This window comes from Bos javanicus, chromosome 1, assembly GCF_032452875.1.
Source record: "Bos javanicus breed banteng chromosome 1, ARS-OSU_banteng_1.0, whole genome shotgun sequence".
NCBI classification, from domain to species: domain Eukaryota; kingdom Metazoa; phylum Chordata; class Mammalia; order Artiodactyla; family Bovidae; genus Bos; species Bos javanicus.
The window spans coordinates 71708129-71735882 of NC_083868.1; the positions used below are offsets into that span (position 1 = coordinate 71708129).

At 53.7% G+C, this 27754-nt stretch overlaps 1 protein-coding gene across 2 annotated transcripts; it reads right to left on the reverse strand.

Moving 5' to 3' along the window:
• Window positions 1-394: 394 nt before the first annotated feature.
• On the reverse strand, window positions 395-26648 carry MELTF (melanotransferrin). Of its 2 annotated transcripts, none has more exons than XM_061411844.1 (16): window positions 26369-26648; window positions 24464-24618; window positions 23094-23196; window positions 20680-20862; window positions 18920-19076; window positions 17679-17746; window positions 14666-14853; window positions 13952-14132; window positions 12810-12961; window positions 9892-9988; window positions 8805-8999; window positions 7761-7917; window positions 7592-7659; window positions 5629-5816; window positions 3034-3232; window positions 395-2577 (listed from the first exon to the last, which is right to left on the reverse strand). In XM_061411844.1, exons 1-16 carry the CDS (start codon window positions 26415-26417, stop codon window positions 2495-2497), a joined length of 2223 nt encoding a protein of 740 aa, XP_061267828.1. In that variant the 5' UTR covers window positions 26418-26648; the 3' UTR covers window positions 395-2494. The 2 variants fall into 2 exon arrangements, with proteins under 2 accessions (XP_061267828.1, XP_061267837.1); XM_061411853.1 differs by having other exon boundaries at window positions 23094-23193; window positions 26369-26645.
• Between the last annotated feature and the right edge of the window lie 1106 nt (window positions 26649-27754).

Sequence of the window (27754 nt, forward strand, 5' to 3'; positions counted from 1 at the left end):
GACCCCTCCTTCCCTTCCTCCAGTGAGTTAGCAGCCAGCTTGCCAAAGGAATGGTGTGGGTGACTTATTTTGGAGACAAAGGGCAGGGGGTGGTGGAGAAGACTGCACTGCTCTGCACCTGGTCCCCAGAGGAACAGACGCCCAAGAGGCCGAGAGGAAGGAGTCAGCTGGGATGTCTGGGATGGCTGAGGCCAGAGAACCAGTCCATACTAGAGAAGGGAGCTGTGGGCCTCGCTGGATGGAGGCTCGGACTGGTTCCTGACTGAGGTTCTGAGTGGAATCTGTCATTCTGGGAGGCAGGGGGTGACCTGGGGCTTGCAGACCTCTGCCCACCTAAGAAGAAAAAAGTGAACCATCATCAGCAGTTTTCTATCAGAATCCAAGCCTCAGCCAGTGCAGGTTGTTTGGCTTTATTTGAAAGAACAAACCAACGTCTTTCATGAGTGCTAACACAGAGGTGGCTCCTTGCTGTCACCTGACAGTCAGAAGCCACCCAGCATTCAGGCAGGTCACACCTTGAGGGGCTCACAGTACAGTGTCACACCCTGGGCAGCACACTGGCCCAGGATGGCCACATGGTAATGCACTCCTCACTGCACAAATCTCCCTTTGAAAAATAAAAAAGAAAAAGAAATCAAACAATCATCAAGTCAGAGAAGAATTATTTTGCTCCTTCAGAGAAGAGGGTACACGCTTGGTAGCTGAGGCCGGCTCCTTCTGGCCTCTCACAGTGGGGTGGAGGCCAGGACTCCTCAGGATGGTGTGACCATAGCCAGGACACAGCCAGTGGCCTCCTTCTCCACTGAGGATGGAAGGGATCCATCCCAACGCCCACAGGTGGGGGCGAAGCACTGGGAGCCCAGCCTGTCATCAGCATCCCCGAGGCCCCCGCAGACGAAGATGCAAATAGCTCCAGGCCCACGCGGCTCCCAGCCTGCTGACGAAGGTGGCTTGCTCTCGTTTCTTCTTTTTACTTTTTTAAAGGGAGCAGATTTCAGAGTAAGAGCTGGCAGTTCGGGGAACTTTTTCCTGCTTTCCAAACAACCGTGACGATAATAGAGACCCTCTCCCAGCAGTTTCCACTGATTTGAAGGGGATGGGGAGGATGGAGCCTTCCTCTGAAATGAGTGGCCCTCAGGCCCAGTCAGAGGACGTCTGGGAGGAAGAGACCCTGTGCTCACACCTGAGGAGCCAGGACTCCCCTCAGCTCCTCGCTGGCCTGAGGCTCCTCTGACAAACAGAATGGCATCTCCCCATCCCCAGCTCTTCAGAGGCACCCCCCACACTTGAGCGCCTGGAGATCACTGGGTAGCCCCGAAGGCTGAACCCTTTAATTTGGAGAAAACCACTGCTGCCAGAGGTACAGGAGCAGCTCCAGAGCGGTGGACATCACAGCAGAGCAGGAGAGGGTAAACTGTGATGGAGCCTAAGAGGAGGAAACTCAGGAGTGGGGATTTCTGCTTGCGGGGCTGAGCCTCAGGACAGAGCCTGGTGCAGCTGAACCACCAAAGGGCAGGGCACACAGATCACACTTTGTTCTGAGGCCTGCCCTTCTTACACAGACAGGTATTTAGGCAAGATTTTAGACCTCCAACCCTGCATCAAGCCCCCTACCTAGTAAAAATTCTGAGAAGCATTTCCGTTGCCCCAGGACCCTTGAGGACTTCATCCTAGGGTCCAGCCCTGGCCTCCCCAGCCCAGCACAATTAGGGGTCCGGTGGTCCTAGCCATGCCAAGCCGCAGAAGACAAGGACAAAGGGCTGTGAGTGCCCAGAAGCTTTGCCTCCTTGGAGGGCCTGGCTCCAGCCTCATCAGGTACTGCCTCAGTGGACAGACAGACACACAGTATCCTCACGAGGGAGGCTGGAGTCCAGAGACAGACGGAGCGGGGGCTGATGGGAGGTGCTGGGTGCAGTGTCCATTCCCCAGAGGAGGAGGTGGTAACTGGCAGGGAGGGGCCGGCAGGCCTGTCATCTCACCAGGCCCCCCTGGGCGGCTCAGCAAGGCGAGTTCCAGCAGAGAGGGCCATGTGGGAAGCTCAGGTTCAGCCTGTTTCCTTGGCAACCGGTCTTTTCCAAACCCGAGGCTGGTGAGTATCTGCGTGGTGGGAGCCTGCAGACCTGCAGGGAAGCGGCTGTGCCAGCCTGTGGGTGGGGCGTGACTGGAGGCGGGCCAGCGCGCCACCCCAGGTAGCGGAGGGACAGGTGGTGCCTGGGAGGCAGAGGCTGGGTTCCAGCAGGAGGGACCCGCTCAGTCCAGTTGGGGGCACTTTGTTTTAACATTCATCTTTATTCCACTTTGAAGCAATCACAGAAACTTCAGTGTCGGAATTGCAGCCCTGAGGAGCTCTATGGTTTTTCACGCTTCCTTTCCCATCACACATTTTTTTCTCTGAGCAGTGTTAACTGGATTTACTGAGGAGAACAGCCCGATTTAGAGAGATTTCTGAATAGGTTTCCATTCCAAAGGAGGGCAAGGCTGGCCCAGAGATGCTTCAGAGGCAGGGCTGGAGGAGGCTGGCCATGAGGGCCAGCGGGAGCAGCAGCAGGAGTAGGGAGACACTGGAGGCCGAGGTCACTGAGGGATTAAACACAGACAGTAAAGGGCCTTGAAGTGCCAGGAGCTGTGTTTGTGGCCCATTGCCACTCATGTGCAGGACTAGACAGAGTGTATTTTTGTGTACTAAATTCACTCCAGGCTCCCTCTTGCTACCCTATTATAATTTTTCTTTCCCCTGGTTTCTTTACATATTCATTTCTTTCAAAATTACACTACATGTATATTTATGCAGTTGCCTGAATCCTCTTTGGATGATTATTTTTAACATTTATATTCATTATCCAGGTCTGTCTGGATTCCACAGCCAGTGTTTCTGCTATAACTGAAGACCCTCTCAGGGCACTTCATCTTGATCGTTTGCAAAGATGCAGAGCGCCCTTCGGTTCACTCAAGGTTTGGGGAGAAAGGCTTGGGAGGATGCCCAGGGATTGTGCCCACTCTTCTGTGGGGTGTGACCCTGCCAGCCCGCCCTACCTGTGCCTGAGCACTGCTGAGACAGCATCCCTTCCAGAGCCACCACGTAGTCGGGGCCCAGCCAGCTACGATATGTCGTCTTTTCTCCCACAGGTACCACCCGGATGGTGGCATCCTTGAAAAGCAGGTCTTGGCCATGATAGCTGGAGGAGTCGAACATTTTGAACCCATTCTTATTGTGGTCATCTCCAAAGAGGTCCTGGAAGCACACAGCAGATCAGCTTTGCACCTGGGCTTACAAATGGTCACCTGGGTATCACTTGCCATTAATTGCTTTATGCACCAAGGAGCAAGGACAGTCAGGTGCCAAGACTCTGCTTTAAAATCATCGACTCAATGACCTCTGTCACCAAAGCTGATGTGGAATAAGAGATGACCAGAGCCACCACAGTAAGACAGCCATCCAGAAACATCACACCAAACTAGCTCTTGGATATTGAAGCCTGAGCCTTCACAGGAAGAAAACTCAGAAATGAGAGAGGATGTGGGTGAGACTACTGAGGGGTCTGCTAAGTCTGCTCAGCATTTCTCATCCTTTTCTACCAGGCTTTCTCACTCTTTTTTATGGGTATCTTTTATCCCCAACCAAAATGATTTCATAAGAGAGCCATTCCTTCTGATACCAGTACTAAGAAAGTACTAGGTAAGTTGAATATCCTTTACTAACCCACCCTCCTCACACTCAAGAAGTTCTTGAGGAGCTGTTCTCTTCCCTGTTGAGGGTTCTCAGGGTGAGTGTGCTATGGCTCCTGCCCTGAGACAGTCAGTAAAAAGGCCAGAAGGGATGTGAGAAATGAGGACTACAATACAGGACATCAGAAGAGCATGGACAAATGCCCACTTCAGCCTTCAAATACTGGTCAAAGGGGAAAGAAAGAGTAAGGTGGCTATTGATCTTTTGGGGGTACTCATGGATCCTCGTGAGGATCTGATGAAAGCTCTCAGCCTTCTCCCCAGAAAAGTGCACATCCATACAGGGCTCTTCCCCCACATCACTTCAGAGGGTTTTGGGAACCTTGGGGAAGCCCACAGACCCAGAGTTAAGAACTTCTGAGACAGAGGGATTCCATAGGAAAGATGAGATTAAACATCATTTCCAAGGTTAGGAACTGGCCTGGAGGGTCAGCTGGCTCTGCAAGTCTGTGGTGCTTATGGAAGGAGGGAAATGAGGTCAATTTCAGTCTATATCAGGTTGGGGGTGTGTAGAGGGGAAGGTTTGGAACCTGGGGCAGTCTTGTCAGATGGCCTGTGTTCAAATTTCAGATGTGTTTTGAAAGTTAATTTGTTGATTGACTGGAAGTAGGGCATGACAGGAAGACAGGAGTCTGACCTGACTCCTGAGGAAATGGGAAGTCTGAGGCTGCTATTCACTGAAGTGGGGAAGATGGAGGGAAAAAGAGGAGTCCAACTTTGACTTGTTCAGGTCAAGACGCCTGTTAGAAATGGAAATGTCTAATAGGCAGCTGCCAAAGATGTACGTTTGAGATTAAAGGGTGAGACTGAAGCAGGGTTGAGGATGTACACTTAGCAGTCATCACTATACGGATGGTAGTTAACGATGGGGCTGGATGAGATCAATAGGGGTATAGGTGCCGACAGAGAAGACGGCTTAGGATGAAGCCTGGGGTGCTCCAGTGGTTACCAGCCAGGGAAATGAGGAAGAGCCGGCAAAGGGGATGGAGGGGAGGCTGGGGAGGTGGCGGGACAGCCAGGCAGGCATGGGGGAAACTGCATTAGGAGGGCGGTGAACTTCAGGAAGAGGGAGCTGCAGCCAGTGCTGCTGAGAGGCCAGGGAGACATGGACTGAGAAACAGCCACGGGGTGTAAGCACGGGCCAGTGAGACCTCGACCAAGGCAGTCTCAGCACCTGGAGGGGCCTATCTGGAATAGTCTCCATCCTTAAGAGAGGTCAGGAAAGGAGGAATTGATGATTCCAGACTAGAGATGGCTCTTTGAAGGAATTCTGCTATAAAAGGGAGTGGGGTTATGGTTATAAGGGGATGTGAGACCAAAAGAAGGTTCACTTGTTTTTACAGGATGGTAGAAGTAATAGCCGGAAAAGGCAATGGCACCCCACTCCAGTACTCTTGCTTGGAAAATCCCATGGATGGAGGAGCCTGGTAGGCTGCAGTCCATGGGGTCCCTAAGAGTCGGACACGACTGAGCGACTTCACTTTCACTTTCCACTTTCATGCATTGGAGAAGGAAATGGCAACCCACTCCAGTGTTCTTGCCTGGAGAATCCCAGGGACGGGGAGCCTGGTGGGCTGCCGTCTATGGGGTCGCACAGAGTTGGACACGACTGAAGCGACTTAGCAGCAGCAGCAGCAGAAGTAATAGCAGGTTTGTATGTTGGTGGGAATGGTCTGGCTGAGAAGGGAAAATTAATGATACAGGAGACAGAGGGGACAGTGCTTGGAGGGATGGCCTTGACTAAGTGACATTCACAGAATTTCTGAGAAATTCCCTAGAATTTCCTCAGTTTCTCCTGAAGTCTGCTCCAGGTAGACTGAGGTGACTGAGGGGCTTGGCTCGCCTCTGTCACCATCCCCACCCCGCAAACCACCCAGCGGGGCAGCTCCTGCCCTCGCTCACCTGGGCCTTGTCCAGCAGTCCATACACAGTGAAGATGTTGGTGTCTGGACGGACCATGACAGCATGGGATGGTATCTGTGCCAGGTTGCAGGCTGCAAACTGGGTCACCTCAGCCCGGGCCCCATTGGGACACAGCAGCTCGTAGTCCTCTGACATGAGCTCAGCAGCCCAGGGCTCAGAACTGTGGCCTGAAGGGATGAAGCAGAGTGGGGGAGAGGATAGACAGACTGCTCTCCTCAGGGACCCCAAGTCCTTGACTGGGGAGAGGTGGTGATATCTGGCCAGCTCCCCAACCCTCTCCACTCTTCAACTGCTCTGCTCTATCTATAACCAGAATGAGAGAACCCAGCTGGGCTTATAATGTTATTTGTAGGGAATAAGAAGCATGTACTATGTAGCAATGAACTACATAATCACTCCCGTTTTACAGGTGGAGGAACAGGCTCTTAATCACTCTTAGGCAAAGAACTCCATCTTTGTGTCATAGGTCTCAGGCATGAGGATACGATGGACCCTCCCCTAACAGCTGAAATTCTCAAGCCAGACGGAATAAAACATCACGTGTTGTTGATCTATAAGAGGCAATTTCAAATGCCCCTTCTTGCAAAGAATCTCATCAGGTAGGCTAGAATGGGACCCAGGAATCTGCATTTTAAACCAGTAACTCAGTAATTCTGATGCAAGTGGCTGGTCCAAAGGCTTCCTGACAAACACTACTTTCGGGAATCACATTATTTTGTGCCTTTGTATATTCACTTAGTATACACTGCCTTTCTATCTCCAGGAGGAACTCCAGGTGGGTCCTTGAGTAGAGATAAAAAAATCTGAGTGGCTCTGGGAAGTGGGTGCCTCTCCGCAGGTGAACCTCACAAGGGCCCCGTCTCCTCCCTGAACCCCCAGCCCAGGACACAGAGGGCACAGGCTGGGCCCAGGCAGGGCTCACTGCTCCCTCCTTCTGGGGGATGACCCCCAGTGCTGTTGGTGGGTGGTTGGCAGGTGAGCTGGAACCCTTCCAGCTCTGTTGAGGCAACTGGATTTCAGCCTTAGTGACTTTCCATAGGCATGGTGGAATCTGAGTTTTGAAATACTGATTGATGTTTTTTCCCTGCATATCTTGTTTTCCCTTCACCAATCTCCACCTCCCCTTCAGGCCTTCTGCCTTTCTGCCCTGAGTTCCTGGGAAGGGATGTGTTAGGAGAGAGTGGAGAAGACTTAGCTTCCAGTGTTTGGGGTTGCAAAGCCTGGGGTGTAGGCAGGGCATACAGAAAACGCAAACGAAAAATGTTGAAGGGAAATAGTTTCCAGTCTTCAAAATGCAAAATCCATTTCTCTCTCCTTCCCCAAGGAGGGAGAACAGAACAGGGCAGGGGAGTCAGGTACAGGCCTGCAACCCAGTAGAACTTCAGGTGGGGGCCTGGGGCCCCGGAGAAGAGTTCCTGGCCTCTTCTCCTCAGTGGAGCCCAGGAAGGCGACTCCAGAGAAAAACACCACCTCATGATGTGAATGGGGGGCGTGCCTTGCCTCACGCACCCTGGGGCTGCGGTGACCTCCCTGCGCACGGCACTGACGCGCTCGGGAACAAACACAAGCTGCTAATGTGAACTGAAGACCCTGGGGCGAGCGGTCCCTGCCACCCAACCCACACACCTTGGTGCCATGTAAACGCCCTGGACGGGGTTTCTCCAAACGGACTGAGTGGCTACCATTTTGGTAGAATGGGAATTTGGCTTCCAGAGACATAGACTGTCAGGTGGCCTGTGCACTTGGACATGTAGCCCGAGGCCTGTTCTTACTGTTTGGCCCTCGGGCTCCTGGGCTCCCCAAGGGGCAGAGCCTTCTAGACTCAGTCTTTCCCTGCTGCCACTTGGCCTGCAGTGCCAGGAACATCTGGTGCTGGATTCTGCGGGAGATGGGGAAGAGCCCTACCAGTCTGGCCCTGTCATGTCCCAGGGCCGACACATACCATTTGTATTGTCAAAGACCGTCGTGTGCTTGACGAAGGCAACGTCCCCTGCATTCTCAACCAGGCACCTGCCACACAAGAAGTCAAGACACGTATTGGCAGGAGGTCCCATCCTGACCCCTGGCCCCAGGACCCCTCCCCTGCTGCCCGGCCCCAGCCCACCGGGTACCTGAAGGCGCCACTGTAGCCGTAGTACCTCTCCTGGCTGTTGCCCACACACTTGTTGCGGCCTTGCTCATCCCCCACGCAGAGTGCACACAGTGAGGAGGGGTAGTTTTGGGGGTTGTTCACAGGCACACAGCTAGCACTGAAGAACTCACTCACCGCTGGGGCAGAGGGAGAGGGCTGTGTTGAGGGACCATGGCAGAGAGGGTGACTGCTCCCCCACCGATCTGCCCCCCTTGCCTGGTGCTATGGCTCCAGGCCACCCATTTGCTCCTGCCCATCCAGCTCAGAGCGGCACGTCCCCTCCTGTGAGGATCACGGGGATGGGGGAATGCAAAGATTGTCTAAATAAGAGAACCCACCTTCCCTTGAACTCCCTCAGGGACAGGGAACTCACTACCTCATAAACTCTTCTGTTGCAGTCAGAGCAACTGCCCAGCTGTCTGGGAGTGGGAGCAGCCAGTCCTAACACCTTACATGTGCTTGTGTGGGTGGTTAGAAAAAAGATGTGTTATTTTCCTCCAACGTGCCAGCCGGGACAGAGGTGTGTGTTCAGCCAGCTTCCTCCTGCCTTCCTCGCACCATGAATGTGCATGATTTAACACCCAGGGAGGGCCCTGCCTATGGCATATGGTAGGTGCTGGGTAAACGTGTCTTCTTCAGCACTTATATAGATGGCTGGCCACTTCCCAACAAGGTCCCCCAGATGCCCAGTAACTGGACTAGACAGCCTGTGAGCCAGGACAGTGTGAGCCAGGCCTTGAGCAATGCACTTGGCCTGCTCCCTGCCCCACTGAAAATATTCCACTCTGAGTAAGTGGGTAGGGGTACCCTCCACAGAACCAGACACCATTGTCTGGGGTGTGGCCAAGAATATTCCCTAACCTTCCCGAGAGCAAGGGGCACGTCAAAGAGGAAGAGGAAATCTCTCTGGGGTTGCCTTCTCTGGGGTCCTGCTGGGAGAGGACCTCAACCCTCAGAACTGGCCCTGACCCCAGTGAACCCCCAAGAAGAGCTTGCACGTGTGTGTGTCTGCGGGGGGCAGTACCTGTGAGGACGTCGCAGTCCCTGGGCCGGATGAAGCCCCTCTGCACAAGGGTGCCCACAGGGATGTCCCAGCCCGCGGGGCTGCCGAAGCCTGGGTGGCAGGAGCGCTTGCCCCGCAGCTCATCCAGGGTGAAGGCATAGGAGCTGTTCCGCTTCACCACAGCCACCACGAAGTACGAGTTACTCCTGTCCTCCGCTGGGGAAGGGACACCAGTGAGGCCCTTCGTCTGTGCTTAGTGGCCTCAGCTGAGCAGGAGCCAGGCCAGAGCCTGCAATCTGTTCCCTCCAGTTGCTTTGACCTCAGAGCAGTGGCTCTGGCCCCATGCACTGCTCCCCTGTCTGCCCAGGCTCAACAGCGCCCAGGCCAAGAGCCAGACGGGTGTTCAGAGAGCGTTTCTGGCAGCGAGACCTGTGCGTGTCCCCTCATTGCTGAGGGGCAGCCTGTGGGGCTCCACTTTTCAGCAGCTCCAACTGCTGAAACCAGAAGAATTTCTTTCTTTCCTTACACTCAGGTGGTATTTTTCTCACCTTCTGGGAGAAAAGTGGAGGCATAGCTGAGGTTGCTTTCCCTAAGATGAGAGAGTTCTCATGTCCAAGTGGAGTGGACCTGAGGTCAGTAGACCTAGGGACAGAGCACCTGGGCCCCAGCCATTGAAAAGGTGTTCATGAGCTGACAGGAAGGTGGGTCCCAGGGCCACCTGCCATAAGCCACATGGTCTGGATGGAAGAGGCTGAGGAGGCTTTCTAGTTCAGACCCTGGCAAATTACTCAGCCTGTTTTTGTACAGCCTGGGATGCAAGCTAAAAATAATTTTTATATTTTTAAAGTGTTGTTTAAAAAAAGAACATGCAGCAGAGTCTGTATGTGGCCTTCAGAGCCTGAAGTGTTTACTCTCTGACCCTTCACAGAAAGTTCACTAAAGCCTGCCAGGCTTCCAGTGACTGGGTGGGTACACTGTTCCTGGGGCCAGAGTGGTTTTCCTGTGACAGACAGCAACTGGGAGAAAGACTTTTTTAGAGAAGTTTTTGTAAAAAAAAAAAAATCAACCACCTCCCCACTGGGGCCAGTGGGCTGGCACCTGCACTCACGGGTATAGTGCTCCCCAGCTGCTGGGACCAGCCCATATGTCTTCCCTGCTGTGTAAATGTCCTCGCCCTTTAGGGTCACAGCATCAATCTGCCCAGCCTGCAGAGGGGACAGAAAGAGTGGTCAAGCTGAGGTGGGTCCCCAGACAGCTCTGGGTGTCAGGATCTGACAGAGGTGCCAAAGCTGGGTCTCTCAGGAACTCTGGCCTCAAGCTCCCTTCCCCTAGGAACCCTATCCTGTCCCATCTGCCCCTTCCTCTCCTTGTAAGGATGCTTGGAGGACCAGAGGCCTGAAACCGTCCAGCATCAGCACTCCCATTCATGGGTGTCTTTTAATCTTGCAGCACATGTTTTCTGAGGGTCTCCTGTTGCCAGACCCTGTTCTGAGCAGAACCTAGCACAGCGCCTGCTCTTGCACTCCATGTGGGTCTCCCCATGGCTCCCCAGCCTCAGGGACCTGGGCATTGTACTGCACCCCCAGAACCTGGCCAAGGACTGGCACACAGCAGGAGTGCTTTACATGCTTCTCAAATGTGCCTGTGAATGGGTGAACGAGCCGGGTCTGCAAAGAAGACAGTCTCAGGGTCTACGGGAGGAGGCTCCAGGGTGGAAGGATAGAGCCCTGCCTCAGGAGTAGCCCAGGTCCGTCCCCCCTCAGAAGCCTCTAGAGCCCTCCGGTCACCTGTGCCCCATCCCCACTTGTCCATTCTGAAGCCTCTGGACAGGTGGCTCCTCAGACCCTGCAAAGAGATTAGCTGATAATCAAGCCATACCCCAAGGAAGAGGTGGTCCAGGGATAGAGGGGACATCGGCACCCCAGGAAGGTGCCCCCCACGGTCCAGAGCTGAGGCTTGAAGTTATGATGACAGAATAAAGGCAGTGATGTTGATATTCTGAGCCTAGTGGGGCATCTCTGGGGCACCCCTTCCCTCCCATTTAGACCTTCTACACATTGCGATGCTGAGGAGGAACCCAGACCCTAAGCCACAGCCCAGGGGCCAGGCCAGCTGACCCCTGCTTGCCTGGGTCACTGTGGTCAGGCAGGAAATGGATATTAGAGCTACACTGGACATCATCTCTGAGAGCCTTAGAAGTTAGAACTGAGGATCTCTGAGCCTTTTTCTGGGGTTTTCAGGACCCCCCTAATGCCAGCCCTTTCCTCCCGTGGTCCTCTGTGAGCTCAGATGAAGAGAGGAATTATTCCTGGAGAGAGCTTAAGCTCCCTGCAGCTCTGCCTGGTTTGGGCCCCCTGCAACCAGCCACTCCTCCACAGGACAGCCTGCCCGCGACTTGGAAAAGAAGAGTCCCAACCCCTGAATCTCCCTTCCTTGATTCCAGCTGGTCTCTCCTCCCTCAGTGCCATACCAGGCTCCAGGCAACCTCTGGGGAGAGAGACTCCCCCACCCTTGACGTGGGTGTCCTGGAGCAAGTTACCTCCTCAGCCTCCCCTAGACTCAGTCTCCACTTCTTTTTTTTTTTTTTGAACGGTTGCAACCTGAGAGCCAGGCGTCCCTGGGTCAGGGTGCAGATCCCCAGGCAGGCTGAGGCGTGACAGCCTCCTAGAGATCGAATCCCCGGGCAGGTCGAGGCATGATGGCCTCCCGAGGATTGGGTCCCTGGGCAGGTCGAGGCATGACGACCTCCTGGGACCCCTGGGACTAGAGGATCCCCGAGCAGGTTGAGGCGTGACAACCTTTCGAAGACCGATCCCTAGGCAGGTCAAGGCGTGATGACCTCCTGGGACCGCCCAGACTGGAGTTTGGGCGTCCCCAAGATCTCCAGTGTGACCAGTATTCTCCACTTCTGATAGTAGTCATACCCACCCCACAAGTGTCGTCATAAGGATTAACTGAGATCACCCACATGAAGGCTTAGCACAGTGCGGGGTACGTGGGAAGTGAGTGCTTATGAGATTGTTAGTGTCATGATCCTGGCCCCATGTCATTCCTGCTCGCTTGCCTCTTTTCAAGTCAATGTGCTGCTTGGCTGGGGCAGGGTGGACACCCCAGGGCATGTGACTTGGTCTGCACTTGAGGACCACCTTGAAAAGAGCTCCTCACCATCAGGCCCCACTCTGATGGGGTTGGGGCCTGAAGTTGATCTTAAAAAAAACAGGAAGGAAGCAGTCCAGGAGCAGAGGAGACCCCTGTGACCTCAGTAGGACCTCAGCCCTGACTGCAGGGCCATGGGACTGCTTCCCATTCCTGGCCTCAGTCTCCAGTCATAGAAGCAAAGCAGGACAGAGCTGAATGGGTCTCAAGACCAGGGTCAGGTGGCAGGCATATTAATGAATGCTTAATCAATTTAATGGGCCACGATAAGCTTAAAAAAATGAGACTAGGATAGAATACACAGAAACTATTAGCATACATTGTACTTAGTAAAGGTGAACACTGGTTTCATACCTCTCTACAGGGGATATATATTTTTACAGGTTTATTTCTGAAAGAAAACTTTCTTGTGTGCTAGACTGTGATGTAAAATGTATTTCTGATTGCATTGAAGTTTAATAAATGATGACCCAATGCCACCCATCGATGTGCACAAGAGGAAACTGAGACCCAGAAAGGGAAAAGGACTTGCCCAAGGCCACAGGGTCATTAGTGCCAAGCTGGGCCAGTCCCACGGTCCTTCTGCTCCTGGCCCACCTGCTTAGCAGGGAGGAGTCTCTGGCTCCCCCAAGGGAAATAGCCCCCTTCTCCCTGCCTTTCCCCTACCCCTCGCCAAGGGGTGGTGGCTGCTTCCTGTGGCAACTTCCTCCTCCCCTCTCTCTGTGGAATTGTCATAGGAGACTTTCTTCTACTCAGGCTGCCCTGTATCCTCCAGACCAAGTAGGCAGAGGGAGGGCCAGTAAGGACCATCCCAGGCACTGCCACTGCCTGCCCACCTGGGCGGATCTGCCCTCTGGACCCAGCTCCCACCTGGATTCGTTCCATGCACTGCTGGGGGGACTCGGCTGACACACACTGGATCTCTGGCTTGAGCCTCTGCCGGCTGAAGGCCACAGCCATGTCTCCACACTTCTGGATCTCAGGCGTGGACAGCACACACCAGCGCAGGTAATGGGGCAGTCCTGTGTGGGTGTGAGCATGTGATCACACTGGCCTGCATCAGGGGCTGGCCCTAAGCAGGAAGAGCCTAGAATCAGACCCAAGAGAAATTCTGGCTCTTTCTTTCCATAGTTAGCTATAAAGGTAAGTTATTTCTCCATCTGATCCTGTTTTCTTACCCAGAAAGGAGAGGACAGAATCCCTTTCGTGGGGCTGTGAGAAGCCTTGAGGCACAGCATCTCTCTGGCTGTAGGTGGTGGATACATGGGGGTGGGGGCTAGAGGCATGAAGTCATTGGTAGACTACTGTAAGGGTCCAGATGAGAAACAGCGCCAGAACCAGGGCCATGGCCACATGGTGAGGAGGAGGAGTGAGGCACTGTGGGAAGATAGGGGCATTGTGGGAGGAGTGAGGCACTGTGGGAGGATGGGGGCATTGTGGGAGGATGGGGGCATTGTGGAGGAGTGAGGCACTGTGGGAGGATGGGGGCAATGTGGGAGGAGTGAGGCACTGTGGGAGGATGGGGGCATTGTGGGAGGAGTGAGGCACTGTGGGAGGATGGGGGCATTGTGGGAGGAGTGAGGCACTGTGGGAGAATGAGGGCATTGTGGGAGGATGGGACATTGTGGCAGGAGTGAGGCACTGTGGGAGGATGGGGGCACTGTGGGAGGATGGGGGCATTGTGGGAGGAGTAAGCCACTGTGGAGGGAGAAAGACAGGACTTGACAAATACTGGGTGGAGGGGCAGAGACCCTTCAAGACAGACCCTGGGGTTCTGGATCCCACCCCCCAGAGCAGGTAGGGTTTCCAGGGTACAGTGCTGCCATTTGACTCCAGAGATGCTTCTTCCCCAACCATGAGAGGCAGGGAGGTGGAAGAAACAGGTTCCCATTGAGGCCAAGAAGCACACACACCTCCTGGGGTGTGTGTCCTCCTGTGGCCACCTCTCCAGCAAGCCTGACCACACCCATAGTCAGGCTGGGGCCAGCAGGAGAAGAGAAAGGTAGACTTACGGTTGGGGTCACAGAGGAGACCCTTCATGGCATGCAGGTATTCGCGGCCCAGCCATGCCTCATAGGTCTGTGTGGCGATGGGCACCAGCTCGGAGGTGGCGTCTTTAAATAGTAGGTTCTTCTGGCCATAGGCCTCAGAGCTGAACATGTGGAAGCTGCTACCCTCATGGCTGAACAGACGCTGTGTGTCAAGGGGCAGGGGTGGGGGCTGATGATGTACTGTGGGGAGAATCCTTTCTTCCTAGTTCAGCTCCCGCTTCCTTCTTCCTGTGCCTGCAGGCCAGGCACCCACTCTGAGGACTGCATGAGCTTTCTCCTTCCCTTGCGCTCCCCAGTGCATTCTGCCTTTTCACACTCAGCTGACTGAACACATGGCTTAAGGCTCAGGTGTGCAATGGTACTGAGCACAAGCAGTGGGGCGGAATTCGGTGGCAGGATGAACAAAACTAACCAAAGCTGGTGCGGCCTGTGGGCAGAAACTTGCTGCTGTTCTACGCAGCGGTATCAGTAAAACATTATACACCACATTTAATTAATGGTGTACTTTGACATTTATTTGTTTAGTCATTTTGTTTACTTGCTTGTATGTTCTGCCTCTGGGTCCTGCCCCTGCTCTGGCTGGTGCAGCCCCGGGATGGCTCTGAGCTCCCACCCTGGTGAAAGATGAGAAGGTCCTGCCACCCTGAGAAGCTGTGTGGGGTGCCCTGAACTCACCTGGCCTTCATTGAGCAGCCGGAAGATGAGGCCTCCATCTGTGTCGGCCCGGACCACCACGGCGTGAGCTGGTACCCGAGCCAAGTGGCATTGCCTCCATTCGGTGACATCAGCCCTGGTGCCATCCTGGCACAGCAGCTCAAAGTCCTGTGACAGCAGTGCCTGGCCCCAGGAGGGCAGGGTTTTCCCTGGGAAGATGGGAATCCTGTCATGAGCCAACTCCTGTCCTGGGTGGGGCTTGGTGAGGACATCGGGGAGGACCCTTGGGAGGGGGCCTGGGGAGAGCCTAGGGTGTCACAGACCACAGACACACAGTGAAAAGCGACCCTTACAGGAAGTGAGAACCAAAACCACACCAAGAAGTGAGAACCCAGAATCATACCAGGAGGTGAGAACCGGAACTCAGAATGAAGAGGAGCTTGGTGGCTGCACTGTACAAAATCAGATGTCTCTATAGACTGTGTCTGTTTACTTACATTTTAAATTTGTCACCAATTTCTAATAAAAAGGATTTGAGATATCTGATAATAAAATAACACATATAAACAGAACTGCTTATTAAAGACAAAAAGAATAAGAAAGTAAGAGAAACCGAGGATGAGAGAGAAATATATCGGGAGTTCACCACCACCATCTGGCACTAAATTTAGTTCCGAGCATAGGGCAATGGTGGAAACAAACCCCGACAAAATTTTCCAGAACCATGGCCCAGATAGAAGAGGGCAAATTCTCGAAGCTTCCCCCACCACTCCAACTATTAATATTTTGGTATTTTTCCTCCATGTTCTTTTTTCTATTCTATCCTCTAACCATTTTAAATATGGTTAAAGCCATACATGGTAAGCAATTTTACATCCTATATTTTTTTCACTTATTTAAAAATATTTTTCCACATTACTGGAAGCTTTCCATAAAACTCCTTTATAAGACTGAGTATCAACACCAAACAGGAATATTAATAAGACTAATTTTAAGGATTGTAACTCATGCAATAAAATATACCACAGATGGCCCTACATAACAATATTTTAATGACTTTTAAATTTTAAAATGAGGAGGATAAACCGTTGCTAGATAATAGGAGGGAAAAAGATACTTTGTGTGATCACAAACACTCCATTCACTCCAAAGCTATTTAAAAACAAACCAAAAAACCAAGAAAGTAATAGTTTGTAAAACTCCATAAAGGTCATTTTTAATGACTGCATGATAATTTATAGCACTCTCAACAATTACTCAGTGTCATTCTCTCTCCACTCCTCAACTTTCCTCTATTTTTAAACTGCTACAAAACCTTTGTAATAGAATTCTGGGGGATCGCTTGGCCTTCCCCTGAGACAAATGCATCATTTAGGTATTTCAATCTGCCACTCCCGTTTTCCTTCACTAGGGACAATTAAAACCATATTACTTCACTACTTTGCACATTTATGTCAATACCACTCTTTTGCTCTTACCAGTCTTTTTGCAATCTTTAAAGACAACTCTTTAAATAATTACTTTCTTAGATTTCCTTAGATTATCATCAAAATTTTAAATGATTATGACCCAATACATCCCTAATGCCAGGCTTCAGCAATACATGAACTGTGAACTTCCAGATGTTCAAGCTGGTTTTAGAAAAGGCAGAGGAACCAGAGATCAAATTGCCAACATCTGCTGGATCATAGAAAAAGGAAGAGAGTTCCAGAAAAACATCTCTTTCTGCTTTATTGACTATGCCAAAGCCTTTGACTGTGTGGATCACAATAAACTGTGGAAAATTCTGAAAGAGATGGGAATACCAGACCACCTGACCTGCCTCTTGAGAAACCTGTATGCAGGTCAGGAACCAACAGTTAGAACTGGACATGGAACAACAGACTGGTTCCAAATAGGAAAAGGAGTACATCAAGGCTGTATATTGTCATCCTGCTTATTTAACTTACATGTAGAGTACACCATGAGAAATGCTGGGCTGGAGGAAGCACAAGCTGGAATCAAGATTGCTGGGAGAAATATCAGTAACCTCAGATATGCAGATGACACCACCCTTATGGCAGAAAGTGAAGAGAACTAATGAGCCTTTTGATGAAAGAGGAGAGTGAAAAAGTTGGCTTAAAGCTCAACATTCAGAAAACTAAGATCATGGCATCTGGTCCCATCACTTCATGGGAAATAGATGGGGAAACAATGGAAACAGTGTCAGACTTTATTTTTTTGGGCTCCAAAATCACTGCAGATGGTGATTGCAGCCATGAAATTAAGACGCTTACTCCTTGGAAAAAAGTTATGACCAACCTAGATAGCATATTGAAAGGCAGAGACGTTACTTTGCCAACAAAGGTCCGTCTAGTCAAGGCTATGGTTTTCCCTGTGATCATGTATGGATGGGAGAGCTGGACTGTGAAGAAGGCTGAGAGCCGAAGAATTGATGCTTTTGAACTGTGGTGTTGGAGAAGACTCTTGAGAGTCCCTTGGACTGCAAGGAGATCCAACCAGTCCATTCTGGAGGAGATCAGCCCTGGGATTTCTTTGGAAGGAATGATGCTAAAGCTGAAACTCCAGTACTTTGGTCACCTCATGGGAAGATTTGACTGATTGTAAAAGACTCGGATGCTGGGAGGGATTGAGGGCAAGAGGAGAAGGGGACGACAGAGGATGAGATGGCTGGATGGCATCACTGACTCGATGGACGTGAGTCTGAGTGAACTCCAGGAGTTGGTGATGGACAGGGAGGCCTGGCATGCTGCAATTCATGGGGTCGCAAAGAGTCGGACACAACTGAGTGACTGAACTGAACTTAACTGAACGCAGAGGTTTATAAACTTTTTTTTTTTCCAAAAGCAGAACCCAATCTTCACAAGGAAAATGAACCCACGGCCAGATATGTATCAGAGCGGGCAGAGTGGCTCCTCAGCCCCGCTGTGCGCAGAGCAGTTTAAGCTCCACTGGTGAGACCCAGCTCTTCCTTTCCGTCAGGGAGGCTTACGGGGCCTGAAACCCGATGCTGGGGGCCAGCCCCTCCACTCACCATCTGTGTTCTCCAGCACTGTGCTGTGCTTCACAAAGGCCACGTCCCCGGCCCCTTCTGCCAGGCACCTGCGCAGGTGGAAGCAATGAGGCAGGCTGGGGTCCAGCTGCCATCCTCCGCCTCGGGAGGTCTGGCCTGGGCTGTGCTGGGTGGGCTCTCGGCGGGCATGGGTTTCACAGTCATGCAGCCCGGGTTCCAGTTCCCCAGTCTGTGTGGCTGTGTGGCTTTGGCAAATTGTGGAACCTTCCTAACCTCTATTGCCTCTAAAGTAGGGATGAGAAAGCAGCTCCCCTAGAGAGAGATCTTTTATAATCCATGTAGATTCTGTGCAGCTGAGCTTGGGGCCTGAAAGGAGCGGGTGCTCATAGGGCAGCTGCTTGATCGGCAGCCTTAACGCTCAGGATGTTTTGAAGATGACTCTGTCCTAAGGCAGGGGATTGGGCTAGACCTTCTCAAGCCACATCAACAGCCCTGTGTGGAAGGGCCCAGGACTTTGTGGATCCTCCATCTGTCACTGCCCAGTGAAGGAGGCAGGTCAGGGCCCCTGGGCAAAGGGGCTGCCCAGGTCCCTACAGTCAGCAAACAAGCCGGGACTGGACTGGGGCATGTCTCCAGGAGAGGCAGGGTGGGTGAGTCTCTGACTTGGAGGACCAAGAACCATTTCTCCTCTGTGCCCCAAACTTCACTTCCCCTATTACACCCTAGGGTGTAAACACTGGGGTTCCAGATGGAAACACTGTAACCAGAGAGAAAGAACCAGGAGACTTCCATGCCAGCCCCCACCAGGCATATTTCCTTTTTTGTGGACAGATGGAAGGGCCCCACAAGCAGTTAAGAGACTCCTGTCTCCATGGAGCACTGATTTAAAGGGCCAGCCTGAATAGGAGCAAAGAGAGGCCAGCCCTGAGTTCACGCCTTGGGGTCCCTGCCACGCTGCCCCACTCCAGCATCCTCCCTGCTGGCCCCAGACACCAGAATGGGGATCTGGGAGCAGCAAAGGGCCCTTTTTGCCATTTTCTTCTCTCTGAGCCCTTACTTCTCTAAATATACCAAACATGTTGATTTTATGAGTAAATCCTGTCTGGCATATTCTGGTTTGAGGTTTTTAAACCAACCAGGCACATGAACTATAAAAAGGGTGCTTTGATGAGAGGCAGCTGACATCACCACTCCCCTAGGGGCCCATTCAATGACGAGGTGTGTTTTCCCAGTGCTTGTGGCCCCACCCCAGCCCCTCTCACCGGAAGGCCCCGCTGTAGTCGTAGTATCTCTCCAGGGGGCTCTTGTCACACACTCCTTCCCCAGTGGAGTCGCCCCGGCAGAGGCGACAGAGGGACTCTGAGTAACTGGTCTCTCCTGCCCCCGGGACACAGCTGCCCCCAAAATAGTCACTGACAGCTGTGGGAGAAGACAGAGGAGGGTCAATCACACAGCATCAGACCCCCACCCCATTCTCCAGGGAGGGCTCGGGCCACTCAGGCTGTAGTCAGGAAGGCTAGACTCTGCAGACTCCAGTCTGAGCAGACCTGGGGAACTGGATCCGTTCAGGAGGCCTGGTTGGTGAAGAGGGTCGGGATCTGCAGGATTTGGGGGCCTCTTCAAGCACCCGGGCCCCAAGTCCACCCTCTTGGCAAATATTTATCCTGTGCCCAGCTACACCCTAGTGCCATGCAGGGTGAGCAAACGCTGGTACTACACTGGGCCAGTTGCATCGTGCTTGGCTAAACCAAGCTCTTCCAAGGTGGGTTCCTTTCTCAGTCTTTCTGCGTCCTCACAGGGCAGTAGATATTTAATAAATGTGCCAGGTGGCTGGTAAACCTCCCACCCCTGGTCACTGTTTGAGAGGACATGGCTTCTAGGTTCTTATGCATGAGGCTCTGTGGGGGCAGAGTATCTGTGTATGTGTGTTGATGGCAGAGGTAGCACGCATGTGTGTAGTCTATGGGTTTGTGTGTGTGCACCACTGTGAGAAGCCCACTGGGAGGTATGAAAGTTGAGCTCATAGTAACAGCAGCTCCCAGCAGCGAGCGCACACCCTGTGCATACTGCAAAGGCACTGTGTGCAGGATCTCAGTCCTCCAAACCACAGCATCGTAGTAAGTCTTAACCTCCCCATTTTGCAGGGGAGAAGAGTGAAGTTCATTGTGTAATCTTTCTGAGGGCAGGCCATGCTGAGCCAATGTTTTCACTCATGTGTTCCCACAGAAAAGTCTGGGCTTTGAAAGATGACATGCTCTCCCAGGTGCAGACAAACCAGGAGGCAGCCTGCTCAGGGATACAGGGTTTGGGGACACCCGAAACTCTGAGGTGTGCTATAGTCCCAAGAAGGAAGTTTGATAATAATGTAGTTGTGACGTGTTGGAGGCCACCTCATATTGACACAGCACAATGGCCAGTGGCTGACTGGGAAAAGAAGCCCAAAGCATGAGAACCAGGGCTCTGGGCTCCCGGCCAGGCCCCCCGGGAACCCCCGCCCTCACCCAACTCTCAGGGACACATTTCGTCTGCAGGACAACCCTATTCTCACCACCTGTGAATCAATGTGGGGCTCTGATTAGCTACTTGTGAGCTTCCTGGGTACAAGCCTCGTCTGAGTCCTGAAAGAATACAGCTTCTGACCCTGTGAAGCTGATGGCACATTTATGGAAATAGCAACCATGTCTGCCGCAGATGGAAGGCTCTCCTGGGCGATTCACCGTCTCCTACGAGGTGGGCTTTGTGGGCCTCTTGTGGGCCCTGTGCTTGGCTGTGCTGTGGAAGCCTGGACGAGGGCCCAGTGCCTGGAGGAGCCGACCAACCAGGAATGTAAGTGGTGCAACACCAGGCCGGCCAGCAGGAGAGGAGGGAGTGATGTCACTGACCAGGTGTCCCGAAGGCCCAGAGGAGTGGGGACTGTGCTGCTCCTTAAAGGGTGCAGTGAAGGTGAGCCTGGGGAGAGGGTATCCTATGAGGGGAAATGCAGAGCCCTTGCAGGAGAAGCCTCTGGCGGCCTAGCCCTCACCTCTGAGCACGTCACAGCCCATCACCGAGAGGCGGCCGCTCTCTACCAGGTAGCCCACGGGCACGTTCCAGCCCACCGTCCGGTTGATGCCCGTGTGGCAGGACTTCATGCCTTTCAGGGTGTTGATGGTCACCTGGGAGCCCCTCTTGACCACAGCTACGGCATAATAGGAGGTACCAATCTCTAGAAGGAGGGGAGAGGAGAGTAGTGAGGGTGGCAAGGGAGAAGCTGCAAAAGAGGCTGGGACCCTGCCCGGGAGGGCGGAGGGGGAAGGGTGCGTGTGGATGTGCTCACGCATGCATGTGCGCCGTTCTAGTACTGAGACAGCAAGTGGGTGCAATGCACATGTCATCACAAGACCCCACCCCCGCCAGCCTCAGGTGGTACCTATTATCCTGAGATGGTAATTCATGCATTAATTTCCCCCTTTTCCTTCCCAAGCCAGCTGGCACTACATTTGCACACATCAAGGGAGCTCTGCAGCCAGACCAAAAACAGCAGTAGCCTGTAAGTCTTTTGTTTTCCAAAAGTATAGGCCCTTAGGAGAACCTAAAGGAACGGAGGGAATGGTGTCCTGTTATGGGAATAAGGGTGGTTGCGAGGAGCAGAGGGAGCAGGGCAGGGGCTTCCCCCAGATTAGAAAAAGTGATTTCTCAGTGCTGGGCCAGGGGTGGGAGGATAGAAAGACTGGAAGAGAAACACTAGCAATGTGGTCCCAAATCACTCAAGTGAGTTATCCCAAATAGCCACAGTGAGCTGCCTAAGATGGGCCTGGTGTGCATCCTTGTGTAGCCCCCAACCCAGCACAGGGTCTCACTTGGTCACCTGATGACTGTCAGATGAATAGGGTGCATGTGGGCAGGCAAGGGTCTAAGCCTTGCAAAAGAGTCCCCTGGACCAAATGTTGCCCGGAAGAGGCTATTCAGACAAGACAGGGATGACTCCTCTATGGGGTCCGACGACCAGGGAGCATCCCAGCACACACACACAGACACACACACAGCTGCCCGGGGCGGCGAGATGCCCATGATCAGAATGAAGTTAAGTTCGAGAAAACCAAGCTGGTGTAATTTCCTGCACACCTGAGGCTGGCCTGTGCCAATCTAAGTAGCCCCATCGGGTTTCACCCCCTGACTCCCCAGTGTGGCCATCCTTTCTAGCTCCTGGAATGCACCAAGCTCTTTCCTCTCTGGGCCTTTCTCAGAGCTCACATCTCCAGAGAAGCCCTTCTGCTGCTCTATGTCAGCAGGTCGCCCATCGCCCTTATCTTCTCCTGCATGGCCGTTACTGTGCTCACAGCACCCAGCACATCTGTAACTGAAGCGTTTGGTGTTTATTTACCATGTGACTCCTGCTCTGTGAGGGCAGGAACGGGCTCTCTTGTTTACTAGTCTATGCTCATGACTGGTTGGAGGTGCTCAATTGACATGTTGAATTAATTAAAAGAAGAGCTGTGTCTGGGGCCCACGAGGCAGGGCTGTTTCTGGCCATTGAGTGGAAAGGCTGGCTGGTTTGCAGGGCTGGACCATGTCCTGTGTCCTCTGACAGTTATCAAGTGACCAAGTAAGACCCTGTGCTGGGTACCAGGCACCGGGGCTATACAAGGATGCGGACCAGGCCTGCCTCAGGGAACTCGTTGTGCTGAGGACAAAAAAGACAGACAGAGGGGACAGGACCTTGTGGAGTGAGTGAGTGCTCTGAAAAACAGGAAGGAGAGGCCTTTGCAGCGGTGGGAGGGCCCAGGGGAGCTCTTTGGTGGGGACAGCTGAGCTGGGCTTGGAGAGACTAGAGGCACTGGACAGGTGGGGAGGGGATCCAACCAGCAGCTGAGCCAGAGGCAGGTGTGGTGTGAGCGCAGGACCCACATTCCCAACTGCACCCACATGTCAGGGGCACACAGACCCGCTCACTGAATCCATGTGACAAGGCAGGGATCACTGTCCTGATGTTATGGTCCGGAGGAGGGCGTGTGGAGGGCGTCAGGGGTCACAGAAGATGACGGCAAGGACAGAACCCTGGTCTTCATGGTCTGTTGGGCTCTGCAGATCCTGGTCACCATTTCCTGTCCGGCCCGTCCCCACTGCCTGCTGTATCTCACAGGGGTCACTGGGATGCAGGCAGCTGGGCCTCACTGATGCCGTCTTCACCTGGCTATCATGCCCAGCCTTATACAGGTGTGGGACAGCCCCTCAGTAAGAGCTGATGGGTGAAAAGGGGCTTCTGGGCTCTCCATGAGGAAGAACAAACTCAAGTCAGCCCTGCGTGTTTCTGGCACCCCCGGGTCTCAGGGGCAGGACACTCTGGGGACAGGACCACTGACCAGCTCGGGGGCTATGGAGTCGGGCCAAGTCCAGCAATGACACACCGCTGAGAGACCTCCTCTCTCCTGCCACCCTTCCCACTTGCCCTCTGACCTTGATCGTACACCTCGCCCACCACAGGCTTCAGGCCGTGCTCCTTCCCCGCCTGGTAAATGGCTCCTCCATCCAGAGTGATGGCATCAGCCTCCTGGGCCTGCTGGGAACATGTGGGTCAGTGCAGCCTGGCCCCAGGGCTGCTCAGCCAGGAGCTTGGGGATGCCCACCAGCCTGCCCTCGAATAGCCCTGGGGGTGCACACAGTCCTTCCATCTGGCCCAGGAGCCCCATCCTGGCTCAGCCTTGCAGGCCCCTCCTTGCCAGGGCCCAGGGGTCTCCCCTCATCAGGACCAAGGGCTCGCCTTATTTTTCTAATTATATTATTTTTAATTTTATTGGACTCTGGTGGCTCAGATGGTTAAGAAGCTGCCTGCAATGGGGAGACCTGGGTTCGATCCCTGGGTTAGGAAGATCCCCTAGAGAAGGGTATGGCAACCTGCTCCAGTATTATTGCCTGGAGAGTCTCATGGACGGAGGAGCCTGGAGGGCTACGACTGAGCGACTAAGCACTATAATAGAAACACATAGCTAAAAATAAGCACAAAATGAAAATCAGTGAAAAGTGAGTGTCCCTCACTTTCTTGTTTCTCCACCCCTTGTCTCTACTGCTAACCTGTTTCCCGGGTTTTCTCTCTAAGATGCAGGTTGAATCCTACAGATGCTCTCTTCAGTTCAGTTTATTCCTTTTCGTTTTAAAAAACACAAATGGGGTCATGATAGAATGATGATTCAACATAATTGCTTTCCACTCTTATGGTGGATCCAAGCCCTGGCCACATGGACTCTGACTGGATTCGCTCTGGGGGCATATCCGGGCTTGAACTGGAGGGAAGATCCAAGTGCCCTGTTCCTTTCCCCAGTGCCTCCCTCCACACCTTGTCCTGTACTAAAGTCCTGCCTCTTAACTGTCAGCGCTAGTTAGCAGACCTCCCACCACTCAGGAAATCTCTCCCACTCCCCACGCACCCACCCAGGACTGTCCCAGAAAAGAAACAAGCCCTGTTCTAGAAAAGTCCAGGGAGGAGGGAGAAACTGCTGTGGGGCACTGAGTTGTCTGTGGTACGGGCTCCCCTGGCTGGGGCAGGTCGTGTCCCCCATGTAGAAGGGCTCTGTGTAAGGAAACTCTGCCTCTCAGACACCTTTCCCCACCAGTGCCTGAGCAGGGCCCTCCCGGGGCCTCTCAGTGCCTGGCCTGCCCCTCCTTGGCAGGAAACAGGCTGGCCCTTGTTACCAGGGAAACTCAGGCGATCCTATCGCCCAGCCCTGGCAGGGGGACTTGGGAACCTTTCCCGGTGAATGAAGCTCTTGTGTGCTTCCTCCTGAGTCACAGCCCTCTTGTCTGGGCAGAACGGAAGGGAGAGGACTCACCGTGATGAGCTGGACACAGTGGTCAGCGGAGGTGCCCTGGACACACAGGACAGAGGGCTGGATGCCTGCTTGCTGGAAGGCCTTGCTCATGTCACTGCACTTCTGCTGCTCTGGGTCTGAGATGGTGCACCACCGCACCTCCATCCCGCCAAGCACTGGGGATGGGCAGAACAGTGAGGCCAGGCCCCTGCAGCCCCAGCCCACTCTGGGACCCTTCAGCACAAATAGCCATTCCTCGACACAGCCCTGCCCTCCCACTGTGGGGTGCTAGGGCACAAAGAGGTGTGGCAGCCCAGGAAAGGGCTGGGCTCACCTGTAAAGCCATGTGTGGGCCATGCATTCCCTGCACTTGCCCGGGGGCAGACATCTGGCCCTTTGCATTGGCCAGGGAGGGTCTCCCAGTGTAGCAGCCAGGTTTTCCTCCCCCACCCCTCCCCGGCCTGGAGCACAGCCTGGTGGATGGAAGGAGCACCGGCTGGTTCCTGCCCCTCTTGAGACTTTGTGTCCTCTAGCAAGAGAGTGCTGGACTGGGTCCTCACCCTCAGCAGTGTCCCTGGGCCCCCATCATAAACTGGGACCTGAGACCAGGAAATGGTTGTGGCTGCCCCCTGAGGAGACTTGTGCCCCTTGGAGCATCGGTGGTTACATCCACGCAGACCCACCCTCTGTGGGCAAAGCTCCAGGCCCCTGACAAGGGGAGGGAGGGGAGTCAGCAGGTTGGCCTCAAGTTCCTCTTCCTCCAGCTGGTGGCTTCAGGCAACTTATTTGACCTCTCTGAGCCTGTTTTATTGTCTGAGAAAGCAGATGAGGGCAATACCTTCTGCGCTAGAAAGTAAACCTCTGTAGAGAGTCAGGATACAGGGTCCTCAGTTGACTTCCACTTAGGCTCCTCCTCTGGTGGGGACCCTCTTGGGTCCTGGGATCTGACCAGGTCAGAGTTCCAGAGAGCCTCCAGTCTAGGGGCCCAGCAGGGAGCCTCCTCCACTAATCACCCTCCCAGCCAGGCCTGCCCTGAGGTTTTGGGTCCATTTCCACCAGGCAAGGACCCTCCCAGGGCAGTCTGTGCTTCCCATCCCTACTCCAAGGGTCAAGACTGCAGATTCCTCCAGTCTCCCTTTTGCCTCTCTTGGCCTCCCCCAGCTCCGCCCCAGGGATGTAGAACTGCTCTTCCCTCTCCAGTGCTCCAAACCTGCACCCTGGTAGATCTGGCAACTGCTGGCCCTGACTGGAGTGGCAGGTCCATTTTCTGTACTGATGGTCAGAGCAGTGGCTTAAAGCCATCCTTTCACCAGCCTCTGCCCGCGATCCCTGCAGGCAGCCGGGCAGCTCCCCGGAGGTCCCACCTCAAGTCTCAGCGTCAGGGATCCTGACTCCTTTGGGAGTGGACTGCCAAAGGAGAAGACCCCGCCTGCACCCCCTCCTCTGTCCATGCTGGGCACCCTGGAGCGGCCTCCAGGGCAGTATCTCTCGCCTCCCCTCCAGTCTCTCAGAGTCTTCTCCCGCCTCCCTCCGGAAAAAGTAGAGCCTCTCTGGCTCCTAGACGCTCCCTGGGCTTCCTAGGCATCGAGAGCATTCACTCTCCGGACCTCTCCGCATTCCAGGACTCTCGCCTCCATGCCTCTGCCGGCGCCTCTCTTGGCTACCTTCGCTTTTTCAATGCCCAGCTCAATGCCGCTTCCTCCAAGAAGCCCTCCAGACATCCTGGTCTGCTCGGGTCAGTGCTAGTACCCTCCTCTGTCGTCCTTCGCGCCTTTCCCTAATCTCCCCTCTTTCCTGGGAAACAAAGTTCAGGACACACTTTTCAGCCCGCGAGACCCTCCTGTGGCTGGGGGTGGGGGTTGTGGCTGGAGAACCCAGGACCCGCGTCCCAGCTCCCTCTCCCAGGGCCGGGCGGCGGGGTCTCACCAGTGCGCAGAGTCACGAAGAGCCACAGAGCCACGCTGGAACCCCGCATGGCGCAGCTAGCTGGGGCCGGGCTGGGCGCGGATTTTGTCTACTTCTAGGTCCCAGAGGGTCAGCAGCAGCGGGGCTTTCTTCCTCCTTCCTCTCTGGCACTGGCCTTCAGCTCCTTATGAGCGGCCGGGGCGTGCTTTGGTGGCATCCACGCCTCTAGCGTGCACCCGCCCACCCTCGACTGGACACCTGGGCTGACCTGGGTGGCCCTGCCCTTCCCTCTGGTGCCCCCTGCTGGAGCCTCTGCAGGTGCGCAGTGGGTGGTGGAGTAGTCTCTCAAGTCTCCTGATCCCCGTGCTCCTAGGCCTGGACAAGCACACATAGCTGTTTCTGAGAGTCAGGTAACTGCTGTCTAGGGCTTGATTCCCCGAGCTGACCGGTGTTTCTGGGCTCTCTCCCTTTAACAGTCTGCCCCTTATTCCAGAACATCCCTCTCTTGTCCTAGAAAGATCCCCAATAGCTTATTCTACTGGAAAGGGGAAAGTTCAGGTTTGGAAAGATGAAGAGGTCAGAATCCTAGGGCATGAGCTGGAAGGCAGGAAGCTCAAAAGCAATGGAATTCATTCACCAGCATCTCTTCAAACACAGGTTTGTACAGAGAATGTGGGGCTACAGACATGACCTCAAGTTGACGCGGTCCTGGCTGGGGAGAAACTGGCGGTGGGGGGATCTCCCTGCCTCTTCTTGGATCTGGAGCAGGTAAGTGACTTGCCCTGGGTCACACATTCAGACAGTGACAGTGCTGGAACTGGAGCCCAGGTCTCCGGCAGAGCCTGGCCCATTCCATCATGCTTTGGTGGATGGGAAGGAGAGTAAAGACGGGGAAGAAGAGGAAGCAGAAAAGACAAAGACGGGGATGAGAGAAGGAAGAGAGTGAAGAAGGTGAGGGACAAAAGAGTGGGTTGTCTGTCTGTCTAGGCCAGTGGTTCTCAAAGTGTGGTCCCCAAATCAACAGCAGCAGCATCACTTGGGAACCTGTTAGCTATGCAGATTCTCAGGCCCACATCCAACTCACTGAATCAAGAACTCTAGGGGTAGACAATCAACAATCTATGTTTTAGATTCTGGTGCACAGCAGGGTTTAAGAAGCACTGCTCTCAGTAGACTGGAATTGTAGTTCTCCATGTATACTGACGGCATGAGGAACGGAAAAATGGTTACTCAGTGATCTAACAGAAATGGTTACTCAGTGATCTACCTCCATTTATAGCCTCATCATTGGTCATCACCCCACCTCCGCCCCCCCAGCCATGAGTACCCAGGAATGAGACCCTCCCTGTCTTGGGTAGAGGACAAGAATACTCTGTGAGAGAGAAGGAACCTTGTCAGTCCCCAAGT

What these genes read in the sequence shown, in the direction of transcription:
- MELTF (XM_061411844.1), bottom strand. Translation starts at nt 26,417, where the DNA reads ATGCGGGGTTCCAGCGTGGCTCTGTGGCTCTTCGTGACTCTGCGCACT. An exon ending in GACTACAGCGGGGCCTTCCG is followed by an intron (nt 17,747 to 18,919) that starts GTGAGAGGGGCT and finishes CCACCTGCGCAG; the next exon opens with GTGCCTGGCAGAAGGGGCCG. An exon ending in AGCTGGGGAGCACTATACCC is followed by an intron (nt 9,000 to 9,891) that starts GTGAGTGCAGGT and finishes TCCCTTCCCCAG; the next exon opens with CGGAGGACAGGAGTAACTCG.